General features: G+C 42.5%; 2 protein-coding genes across 2 annotated transcripts; one reads left to right on the top strand and one right to left on the bottom strand.

Annotated features, from left to right (window-relative positions):
* Positions 1 to 1,640: 1,640 nt before the first annotated feature.
* Positions 1,641 to 9,705, bottom strand: ERH (ERH mRNA splicing and mitosis factor). The gene is made up of 4 exons (XM_079990504.1): positions 9,556 to 9,705; positions 8,153 to 8,240; positions 7,646 to 7,766; positions 1,641 to 2,104 (listed from the first exon to the last, which is right to left on the bottom strand). The coding sequence occupies exons 1-4, from the start codon at positions 9,556 to 9,558 to the stop codon at positions 2,002 to 2,004; spliced, it is 315 nt and encodes a 104-aa protein (XP_079846630.1). The 5' UTR covers positions 9,559 to 9,705; the 3' UTR covers positions 1,641 to 2,001.
* A 168-nt stretch (positions 9,706 to 9,873) lies between these two features.
* On the top strand, positions 9,874 to 22,510 carry SLC39A9 (solute carrier family 39 member 9). Its single transcript, XM_079990355.1, has 8 exons — positions 9,874 to 10,019; positions 10,436 to 10,600; positions 12,730 to 12,838; positions 15,507 to 15,704; positions 16,394 to 16,462; positions 16,900 to 16,985; positions 18,343 to 18,477; positions 20,845 to 22,510. Exons 2-8 carry the CDS (start codon positions 10,505 to 10,507, stop codon positions 21,073 to 21,075), a joined length of 924 nt encoding a protein of 307 aa, XP_079846481.1. The 5' UTR covers positions 9,874 to 10,019; positions 10,436 to 10,504; the 3' UTR covers positions 21,076 to 22,510.
* Positions 22,511 to 27,389: the final 4,879 nt, after the last annotated feature.

Below are 27,389 nucleotides of genomic sequence, written 5' to 3'. Positions count from 1 at the left end.
AAGAGATTCGTGCATATGACATAATTGCTAAGCTGTATGCAGTGTCTCTCTCCAATTTAATACTAACAAAATGTCAAGTTTATGTAGAACAGACTTCCTCAACATGGTGCCCCAGTTGTTTTGAACAACTCCCATCAAACCCAAAACCTACGGTATTTGGCTCTTTCATACGAAATATTTGCAGGGCATCAGGTTGGGGAAGGAAGGTGTAGATGTGTGCCTTGCAGTCAAATTGCCCAGAAGAGCCCCTTATTCTGTTAGCAGTGGCCAAATGGTTGCACACTAGAGTCACAGTGCACAAAGATAGGCTCAAAGCAATGTTTACGTAAATGAATTCAGACTTTATGCTACACACACAAAAGTATCCCAGGCTCCAAGGATGCTTTTTGAACCATAAAACTGTTGAACTGGTAGAGAAACAAATTATTTGTTCTCATTGAAACATCTCACAAATTCAGCTGGAACAGAAAGCCCAGCCTCTAAATAATTGATAGTTGCAGTGTGTGGGCTGGAAACTATTGGAACAAAGTTTCTTAAAAGAGATGCATTTGATAGCCAGAAATAAAAGGTGGGAGATAAAATATTTGCACTAATACTTCCAGTGCTGTTAGGCCAATACATAGCTGTGAGAATCAGGAAGTAGAGATGTCATGTACCCAATTGCCATCTTGAAAGCTAACCGAACATGTGCAAGTTCTCTTCTAACTAAAATGTTAAGTACTGTCCTTTTCCATGTACAGGGGGACTCAAATTTAAGAAAATGGAGGGGAGATGGCACAGAGTTGTTGAGCTTTTTTGCGGAGGATTGCCCAGAGTTGTTGAGCCAATCAACACCACACCACACATTTAACATGATTTTTAAATAAAAATACCTAGTCTTATACAGTGGTACCTCAGGTTAAGTATTTAATTCGTTCCGGAGGTTCGTTCTTAACCTGAAACTGTTCTTAACCTGAAGCACCACTTTAGCTAATGGGGCCTCCTGCTGCTGCCGTGCCGCCAGAGCCCGATTTCTGTTCTTATCCTGAAGCAAAGTTCTTAACCTGAAGCATTATTTCTGGGTTAGCGGAGTGTGTAACCTGAAGCATATGTGACCCGAGGTACCACTGTACACGGAAAAGTATGGTACTTAAAGAGACCAAGTATCAAGGAATGGTTTATTTTAAAAGTAGCTTGATATCTTCGAATTGGGAATGGCTGCCCTGAACCCAACAAAGAATGCCTCAGCAGCAGATAGGCCTCGGATCTCACCACCAGTGTGAGAACAGAACTATCAAGTCTAGCAACTTGTTTCACTTTGTGGCCAAACAGGTGCTTATAGGAAATCCATAAGCAGGATGTGACAGCAGCAACTATCTCCTGCTGTTGGTAGCCAGCAACTGATATTTCAATTTCAGCAATTTATAAAGCTCTACCTCCAAACCATGTAAATGTTGAAACAATAATTGGCAGGAAACCAAGGCCTGTTCAAAGCACCAAACCAAGGGTCCAAGTCTATTTGGTTATATTTACATGTTGTCATAATGTATCATGACTGCAGCAACTCAAAATCTTTCATGCGCCAGTCAGTATTCAAGCTTCAAGTTCTACAAGCTGGCTATATTTAACTTACATGGCTTATGAAGCCACCACTCAACACATTTATCTAAAGAGTATTTATTTTATTCTTCACCGTGACTGCCTCCAAGAAATAACATTGGAAAAACCCCCAAAGAGGAGTACATACAGCGACTGTGGTAAAGCAGAATTGAACAATCCCGGGAGTGAGGAACGAAAGAACTGTCTAAGCAAAGACAATTAAACTAAAAGACCTGCGGAAGGCATATCCTTTTTTCTTCGAGTATTAAACTGAGAAAGTCCCTGGGAATTCTAACAGATTTTTGTCTCAGATACAGGCTAACAAGAATGAACAGGAGGACTACAATACAAAACTTTCACTACAGAACGCTGTACACACCTGTTGTCAAAACCCTTCCCTCAAAACCCCCTTAACCATGGTGTCTATTTGCTTGCTTGTTGAGCTTGTCTGCGGAGGAGGACATAGATCTTCTCCTTTATCCAGTCTTTATTGTATGGCTGGTATGTCTGAGTATCAGCACGGTAACTGTGAGGGAAAAAGAACAGGCCAGTTAATATCGTTCATCATGCATTTCTTAAATGTCACAAAACCAATCAGCCTCAACCTCACACGTTTTTGAACAGCAGCTTATACAACAGTAGGATGCTAGAACAGTGTCTGCTAGGAATCAAAATTCACTAGTTTCAATCCAGCAGGGGTTTCCACACACCCACCCGTTGCCCATCAATGCCCGCTGCTTCAGAGCTCACATTTGCCCTATACAAATGGTAAGGGTACCTCAGCCATATCCCGTTTGCTGAACCAGAGTATTTGTAAATAAAGAATACAGTATGTGAGGCTAAGCCAAAGTCAGCAGGTCAAAAATGCGAGTGAAGCCATGGTCTCTCTTCTAGAATGAAGCAGTGATTTTTAAATGGAAGAGATACCTATTATCAGGATCCCATTTTCCAAGCAGAATATAAACACCCCTGCAATTCTAAAAATGAAGGGTGATGATGTCTAGGGCAGTGTTTCCCAACCTTGTGCCTCCAGCTGTTTTTGGACTACAATTCCCATCATCCCTTGCCACTGGTCTTGCTAGTCAGGGATGATGGGAGTTGTAGTTAAAAACAGCTGGAGGCACAAGGTTGGGAAACACTGGTCTAGGGTCACAGAGCAAGTCTAATGTGTATCTTGGAGGAATTTATATACAGTGGTGCCTTGCAAGACGAAAAGAATCCGTTCCGCGATTCTCTTCGTCTAGCGGTTTTTTCCTCTTGCGAAGCAAGCCCATTGACGGCTTAGCGGCTTAGTGCTATTAGCGGCTTTTAGCAGCTTATCGGCTTAGCGGATCAGCTGATAAGCGGCTTAGCGGCTTAGAAAAAGGGGAGGGGAAGGAAAAAAAACCCGCAGGAACTCGCAAGACATTTTCGTCTTGCGGGGCACCACTGTATTTCTAAGAGCTTGCTTCCAAAAGCCCAGCCCAAAATAGTCTCCACTTGCTTCCAAATGCAATTATCTTGTGATGCTGGAACAATGCCTTCAGTGGTTACCATTAACACAGCACTAGCAACAAAGTTTCAAACAAATATTAATCTCAAGCCTGTACAGTGGTGCCTCGCAAGACGAAAAGAATCCGTTCCGCGATTCTCTTCGTCTAGCGGTTTTTTCATCTTGCGAAGCAAGCCCACTGACGCCTTAGTGGATTAGCGCTATTAGTGGCTTAGCGGATAAGCGGCTTAGAAAAAGGGGCGGGGGGAAGGAAAAAAACCCCGCAGGAACTCGCAAGACATTTTCGTCTTGCGAAGCAAGCCCATAGGAAATTCGTTTTGCGAAGCACCTCCAAAACGGAAAACTCTTTCGTCTAGCGAGTTTTCCGTCTTGCGGGGCACCACTGTACCAACTCTGCATCTCAACTTAATTAAAGGTATAATAACTGCAAGCTAATAAGCAGGTCTCTAAATGCCCGGCTGTGCTGAACTCAGTTGTGTGCCATCAGCATGTCTGTATGGTTTTAATTTGTCCTTGATTGTATGCCATGGAAGGGGCAGTAGCAGAACCACCATCAAGACCTCTACAGCTAAAAAACATAAAATATTTCATGCTCAAAGTACGCCCTCTGGTGGCTTTATAAAATCTAAATAAATATGAATAACTATGATTTAACTGATTAATACTTCTGATCTACTCTGGTTTCTCTTCAGATCGTATAAATCTTTCGCCTTTTACTAACATTTTTTTTCTAGACCCACACCCTTCATGGTTCAAAACCTCAGCCTCAGCCATGAGACTTTACATCCGGTTGGGTTCAAAAAGGAGATACTCTGGCCACAAAGAAGGAGGTTGCAACACTAAACTGTAAAATACCTGCCCTGAACCCAGAGGATTACAATAAATAGCAGTTAGTGGCACATCTCCCATTTTCAGGCAATGTGCTTTAACAGGCAGTAGCCATGCAACTTGACACCATTTGATCAAACCAGAGGTTTTCAACCTTTTCGAATTCACGGTTCCCTTGACCAACTACCTTCTTTCTGCGGCACCTGTGTGGAGCTCAGAGTCCAGTTAGGTCACCCCTTGTCTGCAGAGTTGGCAGCCTCTCACGCTTTTTCAAACACCTTCCCTTGTGGAGTGTTCCCTCAGCCTCCTCTCCTCTCCCCTCCCCTCCCCTTGCTGCTGCCATCCCTGGTCTCTGAGCTGCCTCCCCACCCCCCACAGAGAGATGCCTCCCAGAGGCACCATTCCTTGTGAAGCTTGTAGTCAGGGCTGCTGCAATAAACAGCTGTGCAAGTCTTTGGCAGGCAGCAACGCAAGAGGGCATCAGAGGGAGGAAAAGAAAGAGGTACAGAGGCCAATGTTGTCGGCGGCACCTCTGGCCATCATTCAAGGCACCCCAGGATGCCATGACACACTGGTTGAAAACTGCTACTGTATATAAATCCACTTCAATTCCTTCTTAGATGTAGCACTGAAATTGCATTGGTTGCCCAGCTGGATATCTGTGAAGGGAAAATCACTGGGGAAGTTGGTCCTTCCACAGCTCTGTAGCCTCTGATATCAGTCATACCACCTTTGGAACTGTCTGTCTTTCAGAAATAGGGCACAAAGCTCCTACTTTAGTTCCATGGCATTTGTGTGGTTGGATTCCATAGGACCTTTTCACTAGCCCAGGCTTGTGTATGGCACCTCCTAGACAGCAATAGCCTTGAAAAAGTTATCCAGACTCTCGTGTTATCAAGGCTTGTTATACATATGGTCACCCTTGAAGACTGTTTGGGAACTTCAATTAGTTCAGAATATAGCAGCAAGAATGTTTAGACACTGATTTGTCTTTTAAAGTATTACATAGCTTTGAACTAGCAGTATTTCTCAAACTTGGGTATGAACTGTCGTTGGACTACAATGCCCATCATCCCTAGTTAGCAGGACCAGTGGTCAGGGATGATGAAAGTTGTAGTCCAACAACAGCTGCAGACCCAAGTTTGAGAAACACTGTTTCTTCTCCAATCCTCTAGATGGAGCATCAGCTAGAAATGAAAGAAATCAGGCTAAGAAATGCTATTTTCACACAATGCAATACACTACCAATGTATTACTATAATCTTGAATGCTACAGAAGAGTCACAGATTCCATCGTTACAGTGTTTATTATTATTTCTCTTAATATTTTATCTGTATTCTTTTTCCAAGTTATGTTGAAATAAGAATGAAATCCAACTAAGGCTGCAATCCAAAACCCAGCTAAGGAGCAGGGTTGCTTAATGTAGCCACCACTACCCCATAGCTCTGCTTGTGTTGACTGGTGTGAAGGCAGGGGGAAGTAAATTGCTGCACCAACTTGGACTTAGCAATGATCGGGTTCCATGCTTGCCTGGCAGCTTGCTTCAAAGAGCACTTTTGCAAAGGGCTTTAGCCCCCATCCCCCAAACAGGTGATGAACATTGATTACCGTATTTTTCACACCATAGGACGCACCGGACAATAGGATGCACCTTGTTTTAGAGGGGGGAGAACAAGAAAAAAAATTTCTCCCCCTCTCTGCCCAGCGCCCCTTCAGCGAAGCGGCAGGAGGCGCTGCACAGAGAGGGGGAGAATTATCCCTCTCGTTTGCCCGCTCTAAAACAAGGTGCCGTTCAGGCGGCTACCTTGGAAGCCTGGAGAGCGAGAGGGGTCGGTGTGCACCGACCCCTCTCGCTCTCCAGGCTTCAGGTTCCTTTCGACCTGCTCTTTGGGGATGGCGGGGGGAAGCCCACCACCAGCCCCAAAGAGCAGGTCAGGGAGCAGCGGAAAGGCGCAGCGGAGAGGCTGCTGCCATAGTCGCGCGTCACCTCTCCAGCTGGGAGAGGGTCGCGGGGCTATGGCTTCTTTAGCCCCTCACGCGCTCTCCCGGCTGGAGAGGTGGCGTGCGGCTAGAGGCTCCTGCCATAGCTGCGCGTCACCTCTCCAGCCGGGAGAGGGTCGCTGGGGGCTTCTTTTGCCCCGCGCGCGCTCTCCCGGCTGGAGAGGTGACGCACGGCTAAAGAGGCTCCTGCCATAGCCACGTGTCACCTCTCCAGCCGGGAGAGGGTCGCGGGGCTATGGCGTCTTCGCTCCACAGGACGCACACACATTTCCCCTTCATTTTTGAAGGGGAAAAAGTGCGTCCTATAGAGCGAAAAATACGGTAAATTCTGCTGCCTTGGCTACACAATCCTGTTCTCTGCTAAGAACACAGTGCGCTGCTGACTAAACCTTGTTCTCCTGCCAATTAGCTGACATCACTAGTTATGTCAGCAGATGGGTGGGCAGATGTCATTTGGGAAAAATGGCCTCTCAGGCCAGAAGTTCCCCTTCCCTACCATAGACCATTTGTACTGCTGCATTCCAACTGATTTCATTGGGACTGCAACTGTAAATGGTTTTTAAATTTGCCCCATATACGATGCAAGCCCTCTGTATGGTTTTGAAAAATATGTTGCCTTCATTCAATAGATCAGAGACAGGATTTGGGCTGCTACCATAGAACCACAGAATTGTAGAGTTGTAAGGAACCACTAGGGTCATCCAGTCCAACCCCCTGTAATGCAGGAATCTTGCTAAAATGGTTACAACCAGCTAATTCTGACATGTGATTGCTCCAGACCTGCAGCTCTCTGCATGTGCTTTATACTGGATTGACAGTTCCATTTTAGACTTCATAGTGACCCCAACAATCCAAGCACTTATTCTGCAACAGCTGATAAAATTTACAGGTGTTCAAAGTAGAAATGTGAAGGGTGGAAGGGATCAGAAAAAGGGGGGGAATTGGGCAAAAACTGGTGTTCCTCCATCTTTTCCGACCTTTACATCTCTACCTCCAATGTACATTCTGTGTGCAATGGAAATCCTATTACAGTGGTACCTCGGGTTACAGACGCTTCAGGTTACAGACCCTGCTAACCCAGAAATAATACCTCGGGTTAAGACCTTTACTTCAGGATGAGAACAGAAATTGCGCGACTGCAGCGCGGTGGCCCTGTTAGCTAAAGTGGTACCTCAGGTTAATAACAGTTTCAGGTTAAGAATGGACCTCCAGAATGAATTAAGTTCTTAACCCGAGGCACCACTGTAGATAGATTTTGTCCATCTCAAAATCATGTTACATTTCAAGTAACACTGGTTCCAGATGTATATTAACACCAAAAATACATGTTGTCATAGCTAACAGAACTTGCAGAGCTGTTGAGGAACATAAAAATCCCACTGTAAATATGTATACCTCAGAATACAGTGGTGCCCCGCAAGACAATTGCCTCGCAAGACGAAAAACCCGCTAGAGAAAAGGGTTTTCCGTTTTTCGAGGCGCTTCGCAAGACGAATTTCTCTATGGGCTTGCTTTGCAAGACGAAAACGTCTTGCGAGTCTTGCGATTTTTTTCGTTTTCTCCCCCTTTTTCTAAGTCGCTAAGCCGCTAATAGCGCTAATCCGCTAATAGGGTTGCTTCGCAAGACGAAAAACCGCAAGACGAAGAGACTCGCGGAACGTATTCTTTTCGTCTTGCGAGGCACCACTGTACATGTGTAAGCCAATATATGTATCTTTACAGATAATAAGCTATAAAATACTTACACAAGGCAGCTGAGGTCAGCCAAGTCGTCAATGAAATCAAATAACTGGCTAATATCATATGTAATTGAAGGGCTGTTAGGATTCATTCTCTTCAGATGCTCTTCATACATTTTACAGACTCCTAAGAAAATATTCAGGACTTATATTAGAAACATTTAAGGTTCCAGCTTGCTAAAGTTCTTAGATGTCAAGAAACATAGGAAAAAGGGATCAGTGTGGAAATAGGCTATCACAACAGCTTGAAAGAAGGTAGACTTTGGTTTATGTGGATAAGCCTACCAATAATGCAGCATTAAAATGTCTTCATAATTTGGTAAAAGTAATTCTTCAAATACATGCAGTACATCTTAGGCCAGTAATTACTGTATCCCCATGATAATGCAAGAGCCCAAGACTTTTACTGGGTTGGGATTCCTTCTGCCCCCCACAGTAAATGATTGATCTGTCCCAACCTAAGGATCTAAGCAGGTACTTGTTTGGCTTTCCATCTAGAGCAGTAGTACTTACCTTCCATGCATTCATTCACAGATTCATAATCAGCATAAGTCCTGCCTTCTGGTCGTTTGGTAGGTTGAACAAGCAAAATTGTGTGAGACTATAAAAAGAAAGTTAACATTTACATAGAATCGAATGATCTTTAAAAAGGGGGCGGCGGGGGGGGGGAGAGAGACAATTTGTTTATGTGCAAGGAACTTTTTTGTATGGAAGCTGGAGAGGAGGGCTCTTTTTTCCTCCTGCAGGTTTCTCTCCAATTTACAACAATGGGGGCGGGGGGGGGGGGGAAGAGAATACATTACACCAGCTCCAGGACTGGTGCAATTTTGCAGTCAGTTTGTGGGCACATTGGAGAAAATAGGATATTCAGGAACCTGAAAGTTCATGTCCTTCTCTTACATGCCCCTGAAAGGCTCTGTTGTGGCTACTGCTGTGTGTGGGTGGGGTGTTTCTGCCTGAAGATCAGCAATGGAACAGAACCTTCCATGGTCACACCTGGGCACTTGAGATTGTAAGTAGGGACTCTGCTCATGTGATCAAATGCTCCTTCACACAACAAAGGGTGAAACAATCCCTCCATACAGGGATTAGTGTTCTGGCTTTGCATTCTCCCTTGTGCAAGGAGTTTATCTGTAAAAAGTACATTAAGCTCCATCCAGTACCCTCAAATGATACAACTTAAAAGAGACTTATCTCAGTCTGAGCTTCATTCTCATCCACCACAGCAGTGACATCTGGGTGATTTGGGGGAGAAGGGTTAGGTGGGAGAAAGACACCCCCTCATAAAAAGAAACACGGGTGAGACAAGCTTGAAGCTGGTGTTTGAAAGTTATGTGAGCACTAAGGGGCCTTTGTCATCAGCTAAAACAACTCACTCAAAATATACTTTTAGAACTCAGCTGACATTGATATGGTTTTTATAGAGCTATTTTTTTAACATCACTGCTTCTTTTTACTTTGTTGTTAGGATTGCTTGATGTGATTCATAGCCTGATTTGCCCGCTTTACTGAGTTTGCTTTTTATCATAGAAAGCACGCCAAAGTAAAAAAAATAATGGGAACTCCAAAACATGCACTGCTATCTCCACGCACCAACTCGAGGCATAATGGAAAGCAAAGCACGCCTTTATGCATTATTAGCTCGAATTTGTTTGAGCAACTTTTTGGAGTGGGGGTGAACTGCGGCTGTTCTTCCTGAGATGCTACGGGAGCCTTCAAGAGAAAGCAGGCACTTCATATGGCGGCAGCCCAGCAGCCGCCCTGCGGGGCCATGGCCATTTTAAGCCCGAAGCAGGGGATGAGCGCGCCGGGAGACGCCACGCGGAGCGCCTCCCTCTCCTCCACGCTCTCCAAGCAAACCCATCCGCGCTCCCGCCTGATGGAAACGAGAGGGCAGCTTCTCTGCCTTAACTCACCATGGCGACTCGTTCCGTTCGGCTCAGGCGCGAAGCACAAAACTCTCAACGTCTTCTCGACCACAATGCACCGCGACCACCGGAAGCACTACCCCTACCTTCGCCCTCACACCCACCAGCACCTTCATAGCGCCATAGACATGATTCGCCTCTCGTTCGGGTACATAACGAAAGTCTCGCGAGACTGTGGCTCGCCGTCAGTTCTCTCCGCGCGGGAGACGGAAGTTTTGCAAGAACTCAGAAAGCGGCCATCTTTAGTGAGGGCACGCTCGGCCGTCTCATTCCTGGCAAAAAAAACAACAACGCATGGCCGCCCGTTACAGTGCCCAGCTCTCCTCCCCTTTCTCCGCCATCTTAAAATTGGGCAGGGAAGACGAGGGAGTCAAATGCAGCGTTGCTTAGTTAACGGGCCTCCTTTCAACTGCCAAGTGTCCCGGAAGTCGAGTGAGGGAAGAGGAAGTCGAGTGAGGAGCTGCCACTTGGCCTTCATGGCAACAGCTGAGGGAGCTGGGCATATGCTGGCGGCAGGGATGGTGGCGGGAGGCTGAGGCACAGGCCGTTTCTCGGGCTCCCTTGTAGCTTTCTCGCTCTGCGGGACGGGAGCCGGCCGGCCGGCCTGCCTGTCTCTCCGCTTGCACCGCAAGGGCGCCTGTCCTTCGAGCTGCGGGTCCGAGGGACGGGAGGCAGCCTCCAGGGGTTGGTTCGGGGCCTCCCAGCCTCTCCGCGGAGGCAGCGGGCGGACGGGGCCTTGGGGGGAGTTTGCGGCGTCCCAGGCGCGCAGGTGTCTCGCGGGGTCTCGGCCTGCTGCGGGCGCGGAAAGAGGCGCCGCTGTCCCGCTCGCTGCTTCATGCGACCCCTGAGGCTGGCTCCCCTTCCGCAGCCGGGAAGGCGAATCCTCTCGTGAGTCGGAGCCCCTGCGAGCAGCTCGGCCGAGGAGCAGAAGCCGGCCATGGATGACTTCTTGTCGATCAGCTTGCTCTCCCTGGCTATGCTGGTTGGCTGCTACGTGGCCGGGATCATCCCTTTAGCGGTGAACTTTTCCGAGGTAAGGAGGAGGCTCCCGCGTAACTGTCCGTCCGCCTTTGTAAGGGAGACGCGCAGGAGCGAGTTCGTCCAGTGTGTGTGTGAGAGAGAGACAGACTGACAGACAGAACCGCCTGCTTCTTCAAAAAGAGTGAGGCAGCAAATGAGAAACATTGAGAGAAAGCAACTTAATAAATGCTCCGGGTAAACGGAAGCCTAACCTGCAAACCTAGCCCACTTTTGAAATAGGGTACACGTCCCAGCTACCCATGATCCACACGTCACGATTTCCGTGCTCTGCGATGACTAGGGGGGAAGAAGAGGTGGCAAAAATTGGAGGTTTAAAAAAAGCAAAAGCAGCGTTTTGAGTTCTCTCTGTGATTAACTGTAATTTTTACTTGACTAAGTTCCCTCTGATCTTTAACTCCCTCTGCTAAGGGTGTGTGTGGTGCAAATGTTGGTAAAGGTAAGTAGCTTTAACATTTGTATTGTGTGGATTGGTTTGTATAGCTTACAGAAATGTCTTGTGAAATCCAAATTACTGAGAACTCGGTATTCTTTATACTAAAAATGTTGATATGTTTTTTATCACTTTGTTATTATCCTTTACTGGTAACTCAAACTTGAACAAGGAAACTTTTCCCCATAACCTTTACCTGTTGCCTCACCTCTGTCCATTTGACAGAGTATCTCTGATTCTTCTGATCTTATATGTTAAAAAAAATGCATACATAGCACTAGGATTGTGTTGTGATAAAAACTTCCTGAAAAATACTTTTTGAAGCTTCCATGGTGTGTGTGGTTTTTTTTTGGGGGGGGTGAAATTTGATGCTAAAGGTTAAATGTACAAGACAAACAATCACCCGATGTTTCATGTATTAAAGGCAGTACTTGAGTTCTTATATGGGCTTTCATTTCTTCAGAAATGGCAGCATATTTAAAGGAAGCATATATGCTAAATATCACTATTAGAAAAGATTTCTATAATATGCGGCAACTACTTTACTGTGAGAAACATGAATGGCACAGTTGCTTTTGGATACTTTTTACTGTACTATGATTTTTCTCTTTGGGAGAATTGACTGTAAAGTGCTGAGCTACAACAAGTAATTTGAAAATATTGCTGATTTAGAACAAGTAGTTGGAGTAGGCAGCTTCCTTAGTTGTGTAACTTTTGTAGTGAATAGCACCTTTTCAGCTTATTGCAAGCTAATTGCAAGTTTTTCCAGAAATCTTGGATGTACTGTACCTTTGGGCCACAGTGGCTGAGGAGCTATGTATTTGGAAGATGATATTACATTTTTCTACATGGCTGGTTAAATAAACGTCTGGTTTGTTCAGTTCCTAATTCCACTGCTGGAAGCCTCCTCTGGATCTCAGTCCCTTATGCAAACAGAAGGAGCCCTTCTACCAACTAAGCAAGCTAGGGCGGTGTGATACATTAATATTAAGTGGTGCTCATATTGGAAATGCTCAAAATGGGTTTTTAAAGCACTGCACATTTGTTATGTGTATGTGGTCCAGAGACCTCTTGATCGACTATCGCTTCCTGCAGTGTATGCCCACATTAGATTTTGGAGATTTGTAGGGTTTCTGTAGATAGCTGTGTGAATCAGTCCTTGGTAAAATGCCAGTTCAAATACATGTATTCAGAATTGCACTATTCGGTTTCTCTTTTTTAAACAGTTATTTGCATTTTTGCTTTCCTGTTTTGCCAAGATGAAAGGCAATGAGAGGAGACCCACCCTTGCTTTCTAGCTTAGAGCTGGCAAGAAGTGACACTGCAATTGTACTGTGTTTCAGAAGGCACATTACAATGATCCATCCTGCTGCTATGCTGCTCCAAGCTACAAACAAAAGTTGGGATAGCCATTTTTGTGGTAAGGTGTGTAAAGTTCCACCACTGCCCATCACAAAAAAGCCCCAGACTTATTCTCCAGCTCCAGAGTTTAAGGTTGGGGTTGGCAGTGGGCAGGCAAGACGTTTGAAGTGCCACATCTGGCTAGCACCAAAACAAGTTTCTGTTCCCCTCTCCCAATTCTAATATCAAGAGCTCAGGTGTATATTTGAGCAAACAATATCTATCCAAAAATTATTTGTGTGTCATAATTTTGGTTCTTATGAAATATTCATTCTGAATTTTATTTGCAGGAAAAGTTGAAGCTGGTCACAGTCCTTGGTGCTGGACTTCTTTGTGGAACTGCCTTGGCTGTCATTGTGCCTGAAGGAGTACATGCACTTTATGAAGATATTCTGGAGGGTGAGAAAACAACACTATTATTCTGGTGCAGAGTATGTGGGTTAAACGATGTAACTGTTAGGTGCACTAATAGCTGGTTGACTGACCGAACCCAAAGAGTACTCATTAATTGTTCCTCATCATCCTGGAAAAAAGTGACAAATGGGGTGCCGCAAGGTTCTGTCCTGGGCCCGTTGTTGTTCAACGTCTTTAAAAACGACTTGGATGAAGGAATTGAGGGGATGCTCATCAAATTTGCAGATGACACCAAACTGGGAAGGATAGCTAATGCCACAGACGACAGCATCAGAATTCAAAATGACCTTAACAGATTGGGACACATGTAAGGTTCTGCACTTAGGCAGGAAGGACCAGATGCACAAATATAGGATGGAGGACCTCTGGCTTACTAGCAGAACATGTGAAAAGGATCTAGGGGTCTTGGTGGACCACAAGCTTAACATGAGTCAACATTGTGATGCAGCAGTAAAACAAGTTAATGCTATTCTAGGCTGCATCAACAGAAGTATAATGTCCAGATCAGGGGAAGTAATAGTACCACTGTGTTCTGCCTTGGTCGGACCACACCTGGAATACTGTGTCCAGTTCCGGGCACTACAGTGTAAGAACGATGTTGACAAGCTGGAACGTGTACAGAGGAGGGCAACCAAGATGATCAAGGGTCTGGAAACTAAGCCTTATGAGGAGCATTTGAAGGAGCCTGGAAAAGAGGAGACTGAGAGGAGATATGATAACTGTCTTCAAATATCTTAAGGGCTGTCACATGGAGGAGGGAATGTGCTTGTTTTCTCCTGCTCTGGAGGGTAGGACTCAAACCAATGACTTCAAGTTGCAAGAAAGGAGATTCTGACTAAACATTCGAAAAAACTTTCTGACAGTAAGAGCTGTTCAGCAGTGGAACCTCCCATGAGAGGTGGTGGACTCTTTGGAGGTTTTTAAACAGAGGTTGGATGGTCATCTGTCATTGATGCTTTAGCTGGGATTCCTGCATTGCGGGGGGCTGGACTAGATGACCCTTAGGGTCCCTTCCAACTCTGAGATTCTATGATTAAAAATTCAAGCACTGGTTACTACAGAAGAGAAACTTTTAGTTTGTTTGCAGTCCCAAGTTGTGGTCTTATAGACTATGAGGTATTTTGAATTGTAACAGTTGTAGAACAATTTTAAGCTTTCTATTTCCATCTTAATTAAAGGTCCAAAATAGGTTAAAGATCATAACCAGGATCCGGACAATTTTGAAACTTACTTCTGTGAGCCCAAGGAGGAATTTTGATTTGTTTTTTCTTGACTAACAGCACCCCATGCCACATGGCAGTCGGTTTTTGAAATGGAGGGGGCTTTCAAAAGCAGGTTGTGATATACCATGGGGATTCAAAGATTGTAATGTGAAAAATAGGTAAAATTCCGGACAGTTCTATGTGCTTATTAGATTTTAGAGAAGACTGTACCTCACAGTGTGGTGTTGTTATTGCTGCTGCTGCTAATTTATTTTTTTTACCTGCCCTTCACCTTAAGGTCCCAGGTCAGGAAACAATATTAACAACAATTTAAAACAACTTACAACCATAAGATTAAGGTGTTAGGCTGAGAGAACCAGCCTTCTTTGCACATCTCATTTAAATCAATTTTAAGCAAACTATAGGTAAAAGGTAAAGGTACCCCTGCCCGTACGGGCCAGTCTTGACAGACTCTGGGGTTGTGCGCCCATCTCACTTAAGAGGCCAGGGGCCAGCGCTGTCCGGAGACACTTCCGGGTCACGTGGCCAGCGTGACATCGCTGCTCTGGCCAGAGCCAGAGCCAGAGCCAGAGCCGCACACGGAAACGCCGTTTACCTTCCCGCTGGTAAGCGGTCCCTATTTATCTACTTGCACCCGGAGGTGCTTTCGAACTGCTAGGTTGGCAGGCGCTGGGACCGAGCAGCGGGAGTGCATCCCGCTGCAGGGATTCGAACCGCCGACCTTTCGATCGGCAAGTCCTAGGCGCTGAGGCTTTAATTCACAGCGCCACCTGCGTCCCATAAGCAAACTATAGTTTAATGTAAATTAGCATCATGCTGCTGCACCCTTCTCAAGAATTCCTTTGGTGCTGCTCCCTCCTGCCATGCAGAAGATGAAACGAGATATCCACCCTGCAGATAAGGGTTAATAAGAATATATTCACTGTCCTCTTTGTTGCTCATTCCCCATCTCCTTAACTGTCTCCTCTTTCCGTTTACTAACTCTTTCCATCTGGAAAACGTGATGCAGCTCAGAGAGCTGGGGAGGCAGATGACTGAGCCATGTTGGTGTTACATCCTGGGGCAGCCTTTTTCAACCTATGGTCCCCAGATGTTGTTGAACTACAACTCCCATCATCCCTAGCTAGCAGAGCCAGTGGTTAGTGAAGATGGGAGTTGTAATCCAACAACATCTGGGAACCCAAGGTTGAGAGAGGCTCCCTGGACATACAGTAATCTCTTCCTGGGATATAAAGAACACCACATAGCTATCCTGATTTCCTCATATGCTATAGAGAATTTGGTTATCATTGAAATGCTCTATTTCCAAAAGCACAAAGGAGTGCTTTGGGACTAGTAGGGCAACAAATTGTTTGACAATTAAAAATAAGTTGGGAATGTAATGTTTGAGGCTTCTGTGTTATAACTCCAGATTGTCCTGTTTTTTCTAGCAAAGCACCACCCAGCTAGTGAGACTCAAAAGATGGTTGAATCAGAAAAGGCAGCAGATGTGCCCGTAGTACATGACCATGTCCACAGCCATGACCATTCAAGGTTACATGCTTATATTGGTGTTTCCCTGGTCCTTGGGTTTGTCTTTATGCTTCTGGTAGATCAGATTGGCAGTTCTCATGTCCACGCTACAGATGGTAAGTCTTAACTTCTATGGACACATAACCAGAATAAATTACGAGGGCTTTGAAATATTCAAGTAACTGAATGAATATTCTCGTATTCACTCTTAAGTAAAACAATTTGTTAAACACTCACTGATGTAAAGAAAATGTTTCATAAGGTTCTAGATTTTTACAGTTAAACAAAAAAGTACACAGTATGACAGCTTTAAAGTACTGGGTAAATGCAGTCTTAATTCAGGAAATAATAGCAATCAGTGAAAATGCAGCTACTGGTATTTTATTTATTTTAATAAATTTATATCCCACTTTTCAGAAAATATCTATGCTAAACAAACAAATAACAAAAAGTATATGAAACAGTCCAATGAAACACAGAAAATTGATTTAAAAATCATAGGTAAAATACTAGAAACAACAAGCAGCAATTAATATATATCCAGGGCCAGCTGCAGCAAACAGACCCATCACATTAAAACAGGAAGAGAATGGGCAATAGGAAAACTGAAGTTTAATGTCTCTCAAAGCTTTTTGGAATATTCCACCTTCCCTTAATTCTAAACATAAGAAAAAAGTGACGTTTTAAGAAGTTGTAGTTTGGTTTCAGTTGAAAAGTTGTGCCTTAATGCCTGTAATATTTTTCTTTAGGGTTCTCTTCCTACTTATTTGTATCTTATTTGCTTAAGATTCTTTAATTATTTCAGACCCAGAAGCAGCAAGGTCGGGCAATTCCAAAATTACTACCACACTGGGACTAGTTGTTCATGCTGCAGGTAGGTTACTGTTTTTCATTTCTGCATAATGCCAAAGACCTTCATATATTGTCAGGTCACCTGGGTTAGAATTAGGGTTGCTTTGCTAAATGTGACACTAGTAATTAGTCCTTTGTATCATGCTTGCTATAGCCAGCTCCAGGCTAACTGAGCATTATCTTTTATTGGATAAGAGAAGGGAGAGAGAAGACTGTCATGAAGCTCAAGGAGATGTACCTAATGGGGACATGTAATTCAGTGCATAAGCAAGAAGCATCAATTTGCTTTTAATTTAAGTTTTTTTTCTGAGGGGTGGGGGAAGCTTCTGGTTCAGGTCTCTGGAGTGGAATAAGAGGTGTGTTGGTACGCTTGTTCCTTGCATAAATTGGTCCCAGTAAGCCTTTGATCAATGGGTGAGTTCACTTTTGTGTGGTTTGGTTTTTTCCATCCTCATTAAGCTGATGGTGTTGCCTTGGGTGCGGCTGCTTCCACATCTCAGACCAGTGTCCAGCTAATAGTGTTTGTTGCGATTATGTTACATAAGGTAAGTTTTGAGTCTCAAACCTTTACGTATTTCTTGTTTGCTTGTTAAATTTATTACTGTTCTATAGCACCTTTCATCTGAGCATCACAGGGCAGTTTACAACACAAAAATGTGTAAGATAGTAACAAACAAAAACAATACCTGCCACAGTTTAAAAAGCCATAGATTGGCTCATTAGCCAAAGGCCTGGGAGAAAAGTTGTTTTTGCCTGGTGCCTAAAGATAGATAATGAAGAGAGACCATCCTACAACGGAGCCACCACAGAAAGGGCCTGTTCTCATTTTGCTGCCCTCTGGACCTCTCATGGAGGAGGCCTCAGATGATGAGCACAAGGTCCAGATCTGATCATAGGGCAAGAAAAAGTACTTGAAGTATTGCAGTCCTGAGCCATTTAAGGTTTTACTTCAAAACCAGCACTTTGAATTGGGCCCAGAAACTAATTGGCAGCTAGTGCAATCGGACCAGGATTGGCACTATATGCTGAAGCTATCTTGTCCCAGAGAGCAACCCGCCACTGAATTCTGCACCAGCTGAAATTTCTGAACCATCTTCAGAGGAAGTCCCATGTATAACGCAATGCAGTAATCTACATATTTCACTATCGGCTGTTAGGAATTTGAAATTGTAACAGAAATTCTCTCTGGTTGTATAAATTTTGATTCAATAAACTATGTGGGTCTTAAGACATCCACACATTTTCTTAATTGTTCTTTAGTTGGCATACAATTATATATTGCATCCTAGTAGTAAATATATGCATTTAAGTGTGTGGTATCTGACATCTTTCTGATAGCCTAGGATGGGAAAGGAGTGATAAAAGGTTGAAATAGAGTCCTTTCCCTGTGAGGAAAGAGTCATTTTAGCTTATCTTAAAAAGCAGAAAAGGGATGTCATGCTAAAAGGTTCTAAATCTATGAATTGAGAATTTCCCCGCTGTAATCCAGGTCACATAGTGAAACTTCCTTGTTGGTAAGTTAGGAATAGAAGTGCATTTTCCAGCAGAAACTTGTGATTGATGCTGCTTTGAAGTTAATAAATATAAAAATGAAGGTGGAAAAGACCATTTATAGCCTACTTAATGTGATTTTGATGATTATGCAAACCTTTGAGCTGTGAAGTGCTAATAGCATGCTTTTTGAAAGGCAGTTTGTAAATCTAATAAGTAAAAATGAGCGGCTTGTAGTACACCTCATGCTCAGAATAACCATAAATGCAGAGAAAGCTACACACATCATGGCTACATGCTAGTAGCAGTGTGGCTAGCTGAACATTTAATTTCACATGAGCAGAAAGAGGGGTGTCACTTTCTTTTGTATTTGTACGTAAGAATTTTGTTGACTGTTTTTTTCTCTTGTAGGCACCAGCTGCTTTTGGTCTTGTTTCCTTTCTAATGCACGCTGGTCTTGAACGGAATCGAATCAGGAAGCACTTGCTGGTTTTTGCACTTGCAGCCCCTGTTCTGTCAATGGTGACTTACTTGGGACTAAGCAAGGTAAATATTTCAGGTCTAACTTTCCAGAATACTGATTAATAGCTGAGGAGCATGGCCAGTGTTTAATCAACTCTTCAGAGGTGCTCTATCTACTCCTTTTGTCACTTTTATTTGTGAGCCACTTAACACACTACCATCCAGTTAGTCTTACAGCTGAAAAAATAGCAGTATGTCTGTATTTTTTAAAAACTGCAGCTAGACAATTGCACAGTAACTAAAAACATAATGGATCTTACATGGAATGAAGGAGATACCCTGGTGAAGAAAGGTAGAGTGGAAACAATTTCTGCTGATTCCGCCTTTCCTTTTTGCCTCCTGAAAAGTTGATGGGGGGGCTTAAGAATAAACTAGGTTCTTTTATCTGTTTAGATGTTTAGCATAAATGAGATTCAGTAAGCTCTAGAGAGAGGGCAAGTAAGCAGGCAGACAACCAATACGTATTGGAATGATTCTATAAAATTGCTTTATTGATTAACAAACATAACATATAACAAGATGAGGGAACATGCACTCAGTCAAACACCCACACACGTATACACACTCAACTCTCTCTTCGCCAGAAGTGATCAAGTTCTATTAAGAGTAATGGGTGGCAGACTTCAGGATCCCAGTCCGGCACACAGCTTAGTCCGAGACGGTCTAATCTTATATGTTCTTCTCGTTGTGCATCTGAATCTCATATTCCTGAGTGAATGTTCCTGGCAGTCCTTAGCATGTTCTTGGCACATTGTAATACTTATTGTTTGTACTTGATCTTCTGTAACTTCTGGCACAGTACAATACTCATTGTTTGTAACTAGCAATGCATGGCCGGCCTTTCACGCTTCCTTGCAGGTGTGGTACTTTTTGCCAGAACATGAACATCCCATCTTTGATCAACACAGTTCAGAAATAGTTCATTAACAGCATCCAATTTGGGTGATGGTCTTCAGCCAATCTTGTGGCTCATTCAAAGCATGTCATTCATAACAGGATAACCCTCTAGAACAGTATGGGAAATGGTAATTTAAGGATGATTGGGTAGAAATTACCTCCCCCCACCCCCAGCAGGTACCCCCCCACGGGATTAGAGTCCCTTCTGCAACTGGCAGGAGCCCTTTACCCACAGAAGAGCATGTCTAGATCCAACTTTGTTAATGGTTCCTTGTGCAGACATGCTTTGAATGAAAACCATTGTTTGGCTATTTATTTCATAAAATGTAGACATCGTTTGATTGTAAAAAACAAACAAACAAACACCCTCAAAGTGGTTTACAAAGATTATAAAGCAATAAACTTGTCACTGAAAACAACTATTCAAAACATTGAATAAAATAAAATCAGCAGTAAACTAAAAACCAGTTAAAACACACATCAACATACTATATATATGACATATCTGGGTAGGCTGTTTGAACAAAAATATTTTTAGCAGAAGCTGAAAAAAGGGCAAGCCTGCGTGGTGTCAGCTGCCTGGTGTCAGTAGGCAGGGAGTCAGTCCCAAAGTGTATGTGCTGCCACACTAAATACAGAAGAGGTAGTATGTGGCACCTGTAACAGCACTAGTTCCATATACTGAAGTGTTTGAGTGGAGTGCAACAAGTGCAGAATAAAGATCACTTCAAAGTCAAGCAACATTATCCTCAAAGTGTGTAACCAGTTAGTCACAGTAGGTCTTTGAAAGAGGTCCCTCCCACACCAGGGAGTCAGTAACTTCCAGACTGTCCCAAATAACTGCTACCGACTGCAAGAGGATGCAATGCGAGCTGCAAAATGAGCTTTTTTGCAGCTCGCACTGCCACATGGTAGGCATAATTACGTGTTTGGTCAACTTCACAGCAGGGCTTGAGCCATTTGCGCTCAGGTCTTCATCCAACTTGTTCTGTAGCCTGGAGCTTCTCAGAATACCAAAGGGCTGCTTGGGCTCCACAACGCCAGAAAGGATGCATGGGAATGTTTGTGTCAACCACACGTTTCATTGCACAATTCCATAGCGAGATCAAGAATCGTTAGTTTTCTCCACTGGAAAATCCCCCAGAGCGATCAGGAACACATCAGTTTCCATCAGTCTCTGAGTGCAGGCCATCTGAGTGGGCCCACCACCCTTACAGGGGGGAAATTATGATTTCATAATCAATATTATGTTAACCATCTGTAGGCAGTCTGTTTTTGCAATGACTAGTGCATGTGCATTAAAGATAATAATCTTTAGGGGGCAATGAGGGAAGATAGCTGTAAAGGTAGCTTGGTTTTTTGATTGCAGAAATCCTTTTAGGTCAACATTAACATTTCTTCAGAGTTGACTTCTTCCCTGGAATAAGTTGCAAGCATTATTAAAGACAGATCAACTCTGTGTTTTCTCTCCCTTGCCACCCTCTTCTTTTACAGAGCAGCAAACAAGCACTTTCAGACGTCAATGCCACTGGAGTCGCCATGCTTTTCTCTGCTGGAACTTTTCTTTATGTTGCCACAGTTCACGTTCTCCCTGAAGTGGGCGGAATGGGACATAGCCACAAACCTGACTCTACTGGAGGCAAAGGACTCAGTCGCCTGGAGGTGGCAGCATTAGTTCTCGGCTGCCTTATTCCTCTGATTCTGTCCATTGGACACCAGCATTAAAGGTCTGAAGTGCAGCAATCTTCTCCTCAGTCTCTGATGTGAGCAGCAATCTGGTGTGTCAAGCTGCCCTTTTATCATTGTCTCTCTTGCCCTGTTAACCACCCCATCTGTTTTAAGGAGTCAGAGAGACGCAAAGGAGGATTTCTGGGAAAGCTTGTTAGCATAGGAGATGATACTCTCGACAGCCGGATATAAATTCTGCATAACCTCCCTTTTCTGAAGATGTTTTAATTATGACTTCCTGCCCTATTCTCAGGGAAGTTGGAATTTAGAGATTCTATGGCAGATGATTTGGGAAGGACTTTGTGGCTCATCATGAAAGCATAATCAAAAGTATTCTGTATGTCAGCATTCACAGCTGACCTCTTGACATTGGATGCTGCCTTCTAACATCTGGGACTAGTTTTCACCTCCAAGATTTTTCATGTGATAATGATGGCATAACTATCTTGGGAGATGCATCTGGTGAAGAAACATCAACAGGATAAAGTCCTAGAAAAGATCTGTACAAGTTAAACAGCTTGATAGGATTTTATATATTGCATTATTAGGAAGCACATCTATTGTGTCCCTTGAGTGTTATCATCTATATGGTAGAATCAAGGAGTCACATTGGGCTGAAAGTTAGGTGGTTCTGAGCACAGAGGGGTATGTGCTTATTGAAATGGACACTGTGCACATCTACAAAGGCTTATTCTGCTAAAATAGACTAAGGTAAGCACTGTTCATTAAGAGTGAAGGGTGCCCAAAGCATTTACCTATACAGAAGCAAAGACCTTAACATTTCTTGTTATTACAAACAAGAAACATTCTAAATTGTGAGCCTGTCTGAATTGAGCCTCCCTTTCTTTCTGAAATCTGATTCTGAAATATTTCAATCAACATCGAGTGTAACTGCAATTCTGAAATGCAGTGCCTTTCCATGGAGAAGAGCCTTCCTTTTGGCCTATAAACTTAACTTCATTGTGAAAGAAACTGTAAGAGTCATAGGGAGAATCCTAAAATATCTGAAAGTTTATGTACATTCTTGGTGCACAATTTTTACTTCAATTTGAAACCTTCACCTCCATTGTTCTTCAGTTAATGGTCATTTTATCTTAAAACACACAAAGCAAGAAGATGAATTGGCAGTTTTTTGTAGCACTGGTTATTCTACGTGACAAATGTTTCCCCATCTTTTCACAGCCCAGTAGCTCTTACAATTCTGATCTCTTCCATGCCTTCTTCACATCCTGTAGTTGTGTCCTGGCATAGTATACTGGTATGATTCCTCATGAAGGTTTTGTTTTAATGGGTGATTCTTGCTTGCTGGTATTGATTGGCATTGGTACAGCAGTGACAGTCAAGATCAAAATTTCACCAGGGATCTTTTTAAAAAATATATATATATGGGGGCATTTAACATTAAAAATGTAAGTGAAAAATCCACACAGAATCAATATTGTATGTATCGTCTTTTCTGAAGGCTTATTATTGATCTACTTTAAAAGATCTCAGCAGGCCTCCTCAGTGTAATCTATTCTACCAGGTACCCAGCTACATAAGGGGATCCACTAGAAGCTTGAATAAAACACCTGTTGTTGCTTTTTGCCTGCCTGGGACTGTAAGAACCCACAGCTGCTGGGTTTGTGCAACACAGGTTATATAGGCCTGCTTTAAAAAAGTAAAAATGCTTTTGTACTGATCAAGAGTCTCTTTTGAAGAAGAATCTCTTCTCTATGTTGAAAACAGAAATACTCTTAAATCTTTTAACAAAGAAAAGGTACGGACACCTGATATGTGAACCAAGATGTGCATGTCACATCTTCATCATTGATGACCAAAGGTAAGTTGGGCACAAGTATAATTAAAGGCTCGATTTGGCCTACTGTGGTGGGCAAAGATGATGAGAAAGCTATTCCTGAGCTGGCAGAGAGGAAAACCGCAAAAATGGGAACTTGTGGGTAAACGGCAAACTATCTGACATAGAAGCAATGGGTGTAGGAATGGGAATTGAACCACACTTAAAACAATTTTTCCTAGTATATTTAATATTTGAGAGTCAGCGTTGTGATGCTGGTATCTTTTTTTTTTTTATAATAATTTTTATTAATTTTCCACACATATAATAAAGAACAGTGTAAAACAATATAACTTCATGCTCATCGGTTCATACCCTTCCTTCTTTGACTTCCCCATACCTCCCCATCCCTGCATCCTTGTTTAATAATTCTTTAGCAACCCTTAAGTCCATTGTCTTAGTTCCCTTTCATAAAAGTTTCTTAAGTTTTTTTGTTTACTGCTGCAATTCTTTACTTCTTACCCCCTGACATCTTAACATTCCTCAATTTTGCAATTATTTTTAAGATATATTTTGAAATTCTTCCAGTCCTCTTCCACTGTCTCTTTCCCCTGGTCCCGGATTCTGCCCGTCATCTCGGCCAGGCCCATGAAGTCAATCACCTTTGTTTGCCATTCTTCCAGAGTGGGTAGTTCTTGCGTCTTCCAATACTTTGCCAGTAAAATTCTTGCTGCTGTAGTGGCATACATAAAGAAAGTCCTATCCTTCCTTAACACCACTTGGCCCACCATGCCCAAGAGGAAAGCCTCTGGTTTCTTAGGAAAAGTCCACTTAAGGACCTTCTTAATTTCATTATAGATCATTTCCCAGAAAGCTTTAATCTTTGGGCAGGTCCACCAAAGGTGGTAGAAAGTACCTTCAGTCTCATTACATTTCCAACACTTATTATTAGGCAAATGATAAATTTTTGCAAGCTTGACTGGGGTCATGTACCACCGGTAGATCATTTTCATAATATTTTCTTTTAAGGCATTACATGCAGTAAATTTAATACCGGTGGTCCATAACTGTTCCCAGTCAGCAAACATAATATCATGACCGATATCTTGTGCCCATTTAATCATAGCTGATTTCACCGTTTCATCCTGTGTATTCCATTTTAACAGCAAGTTATACATTTTTGATAAGTTCTTAGTATTGGATTCCAACAATTCTGTTTCTAATTTTGACTTCTCTTTCTGAAATCCTATTTTCCTGTCTTGTTTAAACGTCTCATTTATCTGATGGTAATGCAACCAATCTCGAACCTTAGGCTTTAATTTCTCATAGCTCTGAAGTTTCACCCTTTCACCATCGTATTCTAAAATCTCATGATATTTTGGCCATTTAGAATCCATATTAAGCTTTTTTACTTCCCTAGCTTCCATTGGTGACACCCACCTAGGGGTTTTACTTTCCAACAAATCTTTGTATCTAGTCCAAACGTTATACAATGCTTTCCTTACAATATGGTTTTTAAAGCTTTTATACACCTTTGCCTTGTCGTACCATAAGTATGCATGCCAACCAAAACTATTGTCATACCCTTCCAGATCCAAAATGTCAGTGTTCTCAAGAAGTAGCCAGTGTTTCAACCAGCAGAAAGTTGCTGATTCATAATAAAGTCTTAAGTCCGGCAGGGCAAACCCCCCTCTATCCTTTGCGTCAGTTAAAATCTTAAATTTAATTCTGGGCTTTTTGCCCTGCCAGACAAATTTTGATATATCTTTCTGCCACTTCTTGAAACACTCCATCTTGTCCACAATCTGCAGCGTCTGGAATAAAAACAACATTCTAGGCAATACATTCATCTTAATAGTAGCAATTCGGCCTAACAAGGAAAGTTTCAACCTTGACCATATTTCCAAATCCTTTTTAACTTCTGACCAGCATTTTTCATAATTGTCCTTAAATAAGTTCACATTCTTGGATGTTAAATTTACCCCCAGGTATTTTACCCTTTTTGTTATTTCCAAGCCTGTTTCATTCTGAAAGCTCTCTCTTTCTTCCGTTGTTAAATTTTTTTCCAACACTTTCGTTTTTTGTCTATTCAATTTAAAACCTGCTACTCGACCAAATATATCAATTAATTCTAATACTCTTTTAGTACTAGTGTCTGGCTGTTGCAAAGTCAATACTAGATCATCTGCGAATGCTCTTAGTTTATAATGTCTAACTCCGACCTGAACTCCTTTAACCAACTGGTCCTTTCTAATCATGTTTAACAATACCTCCAGGACTGATATAAAAAGCAAAGGGGATATTGGGCAACCCTGTCGTGTACCTTTTTCTATAGGTATTTCTTCTGTTACCACATTATTTACAATTAATTTGGCCTTTTGTTGAGAATATATTGCACCTATACCGTTTTCAAAACCTTGGCCTACCCCCATCCCTTGGAGATTCTTTTTCATAAAAGTCCAACAAATGTTGTCAAAGGCTTTCTCTGCATCCACAAAGATCAAAACTGCTTTCCTGTTAATGTCAACGTCCAACAGCTCCAAAATGTCTATAATGTTTCTCACATTGTCTGACATATGTCTGCCTGGGAGAAAGCCTGTTTGGTCTTTATGAATCTCTTCTGCTAAAACTCTTTTCAATCTTTTTGCCAAAATGTCTGCAAAAATTTTGTAATCCACATTGAGTAAAGATATAGGGCGGTAGTTTTTAACCTGGTTCTTCTCAGTCTCTGTTTTCGGTATAAGTGAGATGAAAGCCTCTTTCCACGATTCAGGTGCCTTTTTCCCCTTCAAAATTTCATTGCAAACTTCCTTCAATGGTTGTGTCAGCCATTCTTTCAACATTTTGTAGTATTTGGCCGTTAGGCCATCTGGTCCTGGTGATTTTCCCAATTTCATATTTTGAATGGCACCCTCTATTTCTTGTTCTGTTATTTCCTCATTTAAGATCCTTTTACTTTGTTCTGAGATTTTTGGTAAACCATATTTTCTGATGAATTCTTCTATTTCTTGCTCGTTGATTGGCCCTTGTGCATACAATTTCTTAAAGAAGCTTTGAAAACAATTGTTGATCTCATTGGGTTTATGGATAATTTTTCCTTCCATTTCTAAACTTGTTACAGTGTTCATTTTCTGCCTTTTTTTCAATTGCCATGACAGAAGTTTCCCACATTTATCTGCTGATTCAAAAGTTCTTTGTCTCATTTGCCTTATGTTCCATTCTATTTGTTGGTTCATAAGCTCCATATACTGCATCTGATAGAACTTTATTTCTCTCAAAATCTCATGGGATTTTGGTTTAGACCTCAACTTCTTCTCTCCTTCTTTTATTTTTTCTAAAAATTTTTCTTTCTTCTCATTTTGTTGCTTCCTCTTAATAGAATTTTGTTGAATCAGGAAACCTCGCATCACGGCTTTACTTGCGTCCCAAATTATTCTTTTTTCCACATCTGTTTTCCTGTTGATCTCAAAGTAATCTTTTAATGTTTTAAGGGCCTTCTTGTGGATCTCTTCATCCTTAAATAGGGTGTCATTCAGATACAGATTTTTAAGGACATTCCTAAATACATTTTAGAGGTGAGAACATATTACAAAAGCTTAGTAGACCTGCTGAAGAAAAACACTATACCATTCAGATGGGAGTTTCCACAAGGATTGTCCTTCAACTTCAAAGGAAGGAAGATTAAAATAAAAACAATTCAGGACAAAGAACAATTTCTGGAGAAGTACCTGGAGGATCTGCAGAAAGGAACCGTGGAGGAGAGGGAACCACCTGATATAGCAAATTTGTCATTTGGACTTTCACTACCACCATCGGAGGAAGTGTGATGCTGGTATCTTGAAAATCCTGCTGTTGGCCAGTGTTGCCTTTAGCTGCTCATTACATTTTGGAAAGTGGCCAGAAGCTGCCTATATTGGATCACTTTGTATTAATGAAAACAAGGCCTGCCAGTTCTGCCATCCCTGTTCACTAACTTTCGGCCCATTATGCCACTGGTAGGATGCCTTCATTGGACTTCTGTCCTTGATTTATAGGGCTGCGTCTAGAGCATTTGGGACAGGATCTAGAATTATACTGTATACCTCTCACACTATAGAATTATACTGTGTGCATCAATTTAAGAGCGATAAGTCATAGAGGCAGTGTGTCAAGATCTTGTGAGGTTAGAATGTTGCCAGAAGCAACCTGATTTTCCACTCTGGTGATGAGGGTGTCTAGTTGCTTCACCTGCTAACTACCACAAGAAAAGTAGGTAGCAAAGAGAGGGGAATATTTACATTATTAAAAGCAACCAGATGTTTCATCTCTTGTATCTGTGAGAATCCTAACTTTAAAGAATCTTCCAGATTGGTCATGGTAAATGTGGATTTATTTCAATCTTCACTTGAAATGAGGGCTTTGTAGTCGAGTTCTGCTCTTAGTTCTTAGTAGTAAAATACAAATTCCAATCTAGGCTTCGCAGTAGACTCCTAGGAGCCATAGACTGCTGAGGATAAAGGGATTTATTATTTGTAACTACTTGCAAATTCATGTA

Source organism: Podarcis cretensis (assembly GCF_951804945.1).
Source record: "Podarcis cretensis genome assembly, chromosome: 1".
Taxonomy (NCBI): Eukaryota; Metazoa; Chordata; class Lepidosauria; order Squamata; family Lacertidae; genus Podarcis; species Podarcis cretensis.
This window is presented reverse-complemented; position numbering and strand designations above follow the sequence as displayed.

What these genes read in the sequence shown, in the direction of transcription:
- ERH (XM_079990504.1), bottom strand. An exon ending in TGTGAATGAATGCATGGAAG is followed by an intron (nt 7,767 to 8,152) that starts GTAAGTACTACT and finishes ATATTTTCTTAG; the next exon opens with GAGTCTGTAAAATGTATGAA. An exon ending in GCTGACCTCAGCTGCCTTGT is followed by an intron (nt 2,105 to 7,645) that starts GTAAGTATTTTA and finishes TTTCCCTCACAG; the next exon opens with TTACCGTGCTGATACTCAGA.
- SLC39A9 (XM_079990355.1), top strand. Translation starts at nt 10,505, where the DNA reads ATGGATGACTTCTTGTCGATCAGCTTGCTCTCCCTGGCTATGCTGGTT. An exon ending in TAGCGGTGAACTTTTCCGAG is followed by an intron (nt 10,601 to 12,729) that starts GTAAGGAGGAGG and finishes TTTTATTTGCAG; the next exon opens with GAAAAGTTGAAGCTGGTCAC. An exon ending in TTGCGATTATGTTACATAAG is followed by an intron (nt 16,986 to 18,342) that starts GTAAGTTTTGAG and finishes TTTCTCTTGTAG; the next exon opens with GCACCAGCTGCTTTTGGTCT.